At 38.8% G+C, this 9232-nt stretch overlaps 1 protein-coding gene across 1 annotated transcript; it reads right to left on the bottom strand.

Moving 5' to 3' along the window:
- Positions 1–6380: 6380 nt before the first annotated feature.
- Positions 6381–7594, bottom strand: LOC145497332 (melatonin receptor type 1A-like). The gene has a single exon (XM_081477158.1). It carries the CDS (start codon positions 7302–7304, stop codon positions 6381–6383), a length of 924 nt encoding a protein of 307 aa, XP_081333284.1. The 5' UTR covers positions 7305–7594.
- Between the last annotated feature and the right edge of the window lie 1638 nt (positions 7595–9232).

Here is a 9232-nt window from a genome sequence, read left to right on the forward strand (position 1 = left end):
GATAGTGAATAGCGTAGCAGTGTACCCTTGTTAACAAAATGACGGCCGCTTCTTGGCGTTTTCCAAGTGTCTGTGAAGAGAATTTCGATAAAGTTTTGAACAACTAGTAGATTTATACTAAAACAATTAGATTATTCGCTCTCGATTTCTATGCCTGACAGTTATTGACTGGGGCTGCGCTCTCGACAACTATCACGCGATAGAAATCGAGAGCGAATGATCTAATTGTTTATTGTAAGGGGTCAAATATTTTCGCTCTCGCGCGATTGGTCTAAATGCGTCACGTGACTCAATATGCCCCCATTAAATCTCGGGAAATACCGAGTGATATTCCCCAATTTTCAATACTGCGCGTCTTGCGAGAAATATTTGAAGGATAATGAACACAATAGCCTCCATTTGGCCCGAAAATATGTACGGATATTTGTTCTTGGGCATTATCTGTTCCTCAAAGCTCACAAATTTCCTCGAGCTACGCTCTCGGAAAACTGTTCTCGTCTCGGAACAGGTAATGTCTGCGGACAAATATCCGTGCATATTTTTGCGCTAAATGGTGGCGGTTGTCTATTTATCGTTGACGGGTTTCTATTGGACGAACTTGCAAAGAGGAGTATTTTTTTAATGCTTGTTATACGCAGAATATAGTTTACTCCTCGCTGTATTATGCCCCAAGCAATTCAACCTTGACCTTCTGTTTCAATAGTAAGACTAATCAGCAATGATTCGATTCAGTCGACCACCCTTAGCTTAATTTGCGTAATTAGTTTTTGTGGCTAAAGCTTGTCATCGGAATGTGCTAATCATAGTTTAAAATCAGTGATGCATGCTAAGGTTTTGCTAATAGCGCAGAAAATAGCAAAGGTTTTCTCGGTAGGCATTGACCACACGCTTTTCTTCATGGGATTTCTGTAAACATTCTGCCCAAATCTACCAAGGGTGAGGTCTTTGATGTCAAGAATCATGGACCATTTACCTTATGTGCACGAGGGAGGTTATATATTTAACTGAAACGAGCCCTTCTCTGTAATGATACGCCGAACCAGTTCATGTACTCATTATCACATTATACAGCGGGCGTTTCGACTTGAGCAGTTAAGCCCTGAATTACTGTGAATACGGTTTCACCAAAATGGACCTATTTCAGTTTTGAGAGGAAATAGTACCCTGTATGTTGTAAAATTTACTGACTACTTACGTGGCAAACAAATTCAAACAACAAACAACATTATTTTAGCATGCATCACTGGCTAATACGTCGTGAAGCGGAAATGTGCAGAATTTCTAATTTCTTTGAAATCTTTAATACGGCCATCGACTTCTTTTAACTCTCTTATTCAGACAAATTGTCAATTATGCCATGAATATAATTTCTTGATTTAGTAGCCATCGTGTAAGTTGTCAGGTGTTGGATTGCGGTTGCTGTTCGTGAGTCCTATTTTGGCGCCGTTAGATTAGCTCTGTAAATCAGAATTTCAAATGACTTCTGCCTACAGTCATTTGATGCTCAAAAGAGCAAATTTTGTAGGATCCACAAGCAAATTCCATTGTAGAAATATAGTTTAATTATAAGAGCTCAGAAATTTCGTGAGATGGACCGTGGAAGATTCGTAGCAGAAGCGTCGTGTTTGTAAATAACTGTATGACTTGACAAGATAGTTAAATTCAATAATACAAAACGTACTAAAGAGTCATCTGTCTTCAAAATCATGATAAATGGAATGCTTTGTCTGTAATAACTGAACTGGAAAGAGTTTGTCCCTGCTAATGCCGAAATCTATCCTACAACAAAGCCTACAAGGAGACGTGCAGTGTTCATTTAAAGTGCCTATGAAGCAAAAAATAATTGTTGCTTATTTGCAAGGCTTTTCAAAATAAAGAAGAATGGCGTTTTCCATTTAGGAATATCTTTTTTCATTTAAGAGATATTTACGTTTTTGTAAGGAAAGTGATCACGTCATAGGTGGTTCCACTAAAACAGCACAACACTCAATCGAGAATAACCCGAGAAATATTAAAGCAGTGTTCTTCAAACTTGGCACCAGAAATGTACATCACAAAAGAAACATAATGACACCTGTCGTGTCATTGCCATGACAACAGTTACGCGGCTGGTTCTGTCTTAATGAATGAGTTGCCAGTAATCGGATACCCGTGTTTGCGCAAAGAACTCTGGGATCGTCAGGGGGCAAACATTGCAAGTCGCTAGAGGGAAATGTATGGCGAAAAGTTGTTTCGACGCCCAAAAAACATTGTTTTGGGGAGAGATCAACGCTTTTTCACCGTTGTTTTATCGCGAATGGATTTTGGCAATGTTGATACATGGAAAATGTAAGTTTTTGTTTGAATAACCGTGAAATAAGTGATAAAATGTACCGATAAACTCCCTTTTGCTTGCGTGAGGTTTATTGTGAAATACATTGAAGAGAATATTGAAAATTTCAATACACGCCTGATCTCGAGAGGCTACCCGGAGCAAATGGTAGAAAAGACCCTCCGAGAAGTTAAATATAAAGACAGAAAAGAAGCTCTAAAACAGAAATTGAAAATTGTAGAAGGAACTACTACCCTTTGTGTTGGGCAATTTCACTCAACCGTTAATACCAAACTTTGGAAAGCATAATCACGCACAAATGGCACTTTTTAATACAAATACTCAGAGATATATTCAAGGAGCCACCCCTTGATCTGTTTTAGAAAAGGAAAATCACTGAAATACGTGCTTGTAAATGCAAAACAAAGGCTTTGAGCAACACAGTAGCCACACAGCATGAGTCGCGCGGACTCATTTGTCATTAAATCAACCCCAGACAGTACAATGATCGTCACCGGGCTTATTTCCAGTATTATTTGTATGACTGAGCTTTCAAATAAGTCAAAAGTAGCCTGTACACAACTTAAAAGGCCTTACTGGGTTATTTCCTCTCGATTTATACCTAATTAGTTTTGTAATATTTTCAGACCATTACGCGATGTAAATTTCACAATAATAAAACCTCACGCAAGCAACGGAGTTTATCGGTAGATTTTGTCACATATTTCACGGTTATTCAAACAAAAACTTACATATTCCACATATCAACATTGCCCAAATCCATTCGCGATAAAAACGACGGCGAAAAAGCGTTGATCTCTCTCAAAAATCGTTTTCTTGTACCTCAAAACAAGTTTTCGCCATACATTTCCTTCTAGCGACTACCCTGACGATCCCAGAGTTCTTCGCGCAGACACGGGTATCCGATTACTGGCAACTCATTCATTAAGATTAAAATTCCCAAAATTTATTTTAAACAAGGATCATCCACTCCCACCAATCTAATGGGGTGAGTTAAGACAATATGGGAACCATGTGTGTTCTGAGCAAGACTCTTTGTCCCACTTTAAAAGGTTGCAAATGGGGATATTTGGTTTTTCACAGAAAGAGACTGGAGCCAAGAGTGTTGCCATGGCAACAGCATAGTAGGTGTCATTCTGTTTCTTTTGTGATGTACATTTCTGGTGCCAAGTTTGAAGAACACTGCTTTAATATTTCTAGAGTTATTCTCGATTGAGTGTTATGCTGTTTTAGAGGAACCACCTATGACGTCATCACTTTCCTCATTTGCATAATTCAAAAACGTGAATATCTCTAAAACGAAAAAAGACATTCTAAAAAGGAAAACACCATTCTTCTTTACTTTGAAAAGCCTTTCAAATAAGCAGGTATTATTTTTTACTTCATAGGCACTTTAAACTCTAGATTTAATACTAGAAAAACTACCAGAAAGCTAAAAATGTTTGCTCTCTCCGACGACGCCTTAGTTAGAAGCCAGTGATTAGCCCGAGGGCTTTGTCATAATATGTTTTGCATTCTCCCAGAGCTATACTCTAGCTTTTGATTTTCGGTTAGTCCAAATAATACTACAAACAATCGTTTCTACCTTCAAACACTGAAATAGCGCGAGCAAAGCAGTAAAGCTTGACATTATCCGCATATCTTTCATTTTCAATCTCTTCTTGGTAATATATTCTTGTCAGTATCATGAAACGTTTAATTTCTTTATGCTGGTGATCATATGCATTACTGAAATTCTGTCATAGCAATTGTTCATCAGGAATTGTCAGCCCTGAGGCGCTGAGCTATCTTTAACGTTTACCATGAACAAAAAAGCCTATGACTACATGAGTTTCTTTAATACCCTTACGGTTTCAATAGTTTCAAGGAGCCTAAATCCCACTGACGAGTGTGTAATAATTCCTAAATTTAAATTATTCTGGACTATTCTTCTTGATCCTTCTTTACGGTCCGCCGCTACTACTGAGGAGGAACTGCGAAGCATGAAATCCTGTGCCAAGCTCTTACCGACATACATGAGACATACTTCCGACTGCTACAGAGAGCAACGACGCAATTGAGATTCTTGGGGATATATTTAATCATGAAAGTCTTCGTTAACAAAGAAGATGGTTGTTACACATTTGGCAAATCGCGAAAAAATTGAACCAAAACAAAAACTCATTTTTGTGGAGAAATATATAGCTGGCGTAATCGGCAACGTATGCATGACGAAACGTGACAATACACCGTCTCTAACATCTAAGCGTGACACCCTACCAACACCACCACCACCACCACCACCACCACCACCACCAACAACAACAACAACAAAAACTGCCCTAAATGAGTGTCAAAGTTTGCATGACTCGTATTTATGAGTGCATAGCAGTGGATTTTGGATATCCAACGTATCACGTTGCAATTATTACATGTAATTTTATTTTGCATTTTGTAGCAAGTGGGTGATGGAAAATGTAGAAGAGCACTTGAGAGACGAGGAATGTGATACCACACACAAAGTTAAAAAGAGAACAATTTTGGCAGTTGGTGTCGTTGGCTTCCTGGTAGATTTCTTTTTAAGCATCAGCTTAAGTGCCGCTCAGGACATTTTAGAAGCCACCAAGATACCTACATCAGTTGTTTTACTAGCTGCATCTGGCCCCGCGTGTCTTACAACTGCAGTTTATCCGTATTTTTAGTCTGAATTTCAGCCGTCTCTTCCCTTTACCCCGAGGGGGCGCGGGAGAGAGACGTCGTCTCTCTTCCGCGCCCCCCTTGGGGTAAAGGGAAGAGACAGCTGAAATTCAGAGTACCGTAATTTTTTCCAAAGGATCTCAGTTTCTGTGTCGTGTTGTATTACCTTCAGCCTCTCCGTCACTGGAATGTTGATTACGTCCCTTGTTGATGATCCAATCATTAAAGTAACCGGAGTGTGCTTGGTGTCATTTGGAATCGGCGGCACAGAAACAGTGTTTAATCCTTTAACATCTTTCTATAAACCTCAACAGATACCTGTCTGTTTAGAGATCAATACTGGCACAATAACTGCAATGTAAAGTTAAGTGCTCTCTTGCAGGGACACCGTCTAGGAACTACATTTACAAGTGACTTTTATTGCGCTAAATGGCAATAACTTCTTTTTATAAATTTCAGGTTAGTTCTGGAAATACACCTCCTTGATAGCACCCTATTAAATTTTTTTCACTATCTTCTGAACATGAACATTGGCTGTCATTCATCCTTCCACGATTTATTAATGTAACAAACGGCTTCTACTCGGTTGTTAATTAATTCCTATTTAATTCAGCTTTCGTCCGTAAACCGGAGGGGAACATCCTCGCCCTGTATATCTCAGAAAGTGTTCACCCAAACCAATTTCAATTTATATGGTGTGTAATTAGACATCCAAAACTGTTTATCTTAGAAAAAATGGCGTCGTACGGCGTAATATGACGTGAAAATGACGTCATGTATTATAAAATTCAGCCATCTTGGACCTCTAAATTATTTTAGAAAGGAATGAGAATCTCCAAAATTGATACGAACAAATCAGACAGTACCAGGATGCAAAAATGCTTAAGATTTTAGAATAACTTTTTAAACCGAATTCTTAACCCTGTTCAGACTGAGGTTTTTGTCGACCGACAGCGAGTGGGAAGAATCTATCACCATCGGTAACTTCCAGAACATTTAAGCATTGTAGCGTATAATGAAAATTACAGTGTGTATAGTACATCCCAAAATATTCTTTATGAGGTTAGCAGCATCAGATGATGACGTTGTGTCACGTAGTAATTACATCACGATATCCAAAGCCGCCATCTTGGAATCGCCATCATGAATTTCTCGATTTTCCAAAACCTTTAGGAAACAAACAAAAATTATACAGCTCCAAAGTAATCGCACAATGCTCACAAGCCCTAAGATGCGGAAATATTCACATTTATAGAAACAAGAAAATTGCAAATTTGAAAAGCATATGCTTGTCAAAATACGATTGCTATGAAACATCAAGCTCCGCAAAAGCCTACAACTGTTTCTAAAAGAAACAGAATGGAAAATTACCTTATTGAGCCTTGCTTTGACAATGTAAAAGCTTAAGAAATTCCTTCCTCATCGCTCTATTCATGACGCCATATATGACTGGGTTGATCCACGAACTGAAGTAAGCAAACAGTGTTGAAAAAGACAACCAGTATGAAGGCAATGGAGATTGAACATATGTATTAAGACTTCGCACAACTGTTAGGGGAATCCAGCAAAGTCCAAATCCTATAACTGTAGCCAGAAGAACCCGAGATGCCTGAATCTCGTGTCGGTTAACTGTTACTTGATTGGTGATGTCCTGTAGCGATGGATTGACCACAGAATTGTGTTGCTTTATGGTGCGATACACGCTTCCGTAACAAAATATGATTGAAGACATCGCAAGGCCGACTAATCCAACCGTAATTTTAGAAACATCAGCTCGAACTTCCAGCGCTGTTACTTTAACAGCTAAATCAAGCGGATACCACTGGAATAAAATCGGTATGACAAGTGTGGCTGTCAGGCATGGTGTGAGCGTGAGCAGCAAAACCGAAAGGATCGAAAAAAGAGTTTTTTTCCTTGTGAACAGAGCAGGATAAAGGTGAGGTTTCACGATGCAAATGTAACGATTAACAGCAGTCAACACCAAAATATTTACTGACATTGTACCCCATAAATAAGAAATGAAGCCGTTGACTTGGCAAAAGTAGAAATTGAAAGGCCATGCTCGATAACCAGAAGCGACCGTGGAAAAAGGAAGTACAAAAGTGGATGCCATTATATCAGCTACTGCCAAGGACAACACGTAGACATTAGTAACAGTTCGTAATCTTCTGTTTCGGTAGAAAGCGAGGCAGACGAGCGAGTTTCCCATGAGTGCAAAAATGGCAGATAGAGCCAAAATTACAGTGTGTATGGCAACCGCCGGTAAACTTCTTGTATCTTCTTCTGCTTGGGTCATCAGTAAAGTTGTTTAGGTATAAATTAAATTCCCTGAGCTTCCTCAGCTCTCTGCAAGGCAATATACCATACATGATAATTTCTATCTGCTTATATTAATCCGGCTGCAGGCTTTAGAGAGCTGCGTGTCCACCGCGTTACTTTCAAAGCGTGTATAAATCCAGGCCTACTCTGGGGCCTCCTTAAGTTAAAGGTTTCCACACACCCAAATTACCCCTGTAGAAGGATATTACACTTAGTAACTGTCATGTTAAGGTAAACTCCACTCCAGTCTTAAGGAGGACGAAGGTCGGTGGCTCAATGGTTGGTGCGATGGACCCCCATTGGGATCATTGCATTGTTTTTCTACTCTCACAGTGCCTCTCCTAGCCCAGATCTATAAATGGGTCCTGGTTAGGGTAGGAGAGGAAGGGGTGCAGCAGAAGTACCTTCAAGAGATTATGAGTTGATCTGAAATGGACAGCTCAATGTGTGGGCTTTCGAGACTGTTTTACACTCGTTCCCAATGTTTTGGAACCATCTAACACTCCTCTTAAGGTGGCTGAACACAGTTTTGATACCTGTGTTTCATTCATCTTTTTCTCCAAACCCCTTGATCCCTCGGTCGCCAAAACTGGCAGCAAGCAAGTTAACAACACAAACTTTGGTTTTTTGATGGTTAAGATGACGTATGTGCCGTTGCCATGGGAACACGAATAAACATAAACAGGCCTTTAAAATCGCTTTTGTTTATTTGTAGAAAATCTAGTCATTAGATTTTCTTTACAATTTGCATGCAACAAGCTTGAAACGATTCTCAAAAGTTAACACCATTTTGCTAATAATTTAACAGAGAGATCTTTAATTATCCCTTGTTGAAAGTTCACTGGAATATCTAGAATTTCCTTTGTTAAAGTGCAATTATTTTCAATAGTCTAGTTACTTATTTCCTAAAGTATTTTCGTGCAAAATTTCGTAAAATTCTAATGAGCGGTTCTCGAGAAATAGGCGTATTTCCGAGAGTACAATTTTTTATTCAGTCGCAATTTTTTGACTTACTACGCATGCGCTGCATTTAACTGGGTTCTTTCGGTAACAAAGAAAAAGCTGCGAATTGCTGGGATCTTGGCATCGTTACCTTTTCTAACATATCTTTGTAATAAAAGACTAAAGCCATCAATACACTGCGTTCAATTATAGAAAAAAATAGCACAAATAGTGCGAGTGTTGAGTAAATCAAATGATCGCTCTATTGACGGTATGTTTGTTCTTTGCAATACTTGTGCGCGCGCTGAATAGCATCAGCAAAAGCGCGCGCGAAAACTGTGTTCGGCCACTTTAAGAAGCTAAGGATCTGGTAATTGCGTGACTTTCTTATAGGTAAAAAAATACCCATATTATAATAGTCCCACACCTGTCTAGTGCCCATATTAGCAGAAACTACTTCTACATGTAGAGTTAATAACAAAGACGACACTCTGTTTTGTCACCAGGAAGTACATTAAATATGGAAAGAGATAACAAATGACTATATTCACTAATTTCTTTTATTACTTTTTGTGGGATGTTACTGAATCAAACCTTTTGAGGGCCTTTAGTGTATAAGCAACAACAGTGAGTGGTGTTCCGGATCATCAAGATAAAATAAAACTGAAAGGTATTCTGGAGTAAGGCTCCAAATATTTCTTGCCACATTTACACTGAGCAGTACAAAAATGGTCGTCTAAGGACAATTGAACCGAACTGAGGTTAAACTTTAAATACTTAAGACTGAGTTTACCAGAGGACCAGGCATACATACATACATACATACATACATACATACATACATACATACATACATACATACATACATACATACATACATACATACATTCATACATACATACATACATACATACATACATACAGACATACATACATACATACACACATGCATGCATGCATGCA

The sequence above is a fragment of the Orbicella franksi genome, chromosome 9, assembly GCF_964199315.1.
Source record: "Orbicella franksi chromosome 9, jaOrbFran1.1, whole genome shotgun sequence".
NCBI classification, from domain to species: Eukaryota; Metazoa; Cnidaria; class Anthozoa; order Scleractinia; family Merulinidae; genus Orbicella; species Orbicella franksi.

Bases quoted from the DNA above. Each gene is read 5' to 3' on its own strand.
- LOC145497332 (XM_081477158.1), bottom strand. From the start codon at position 7,304: ATGACCCAAGCAGAAGAAGATACAAGAAGTTTACCGGCGGTTGCCATA.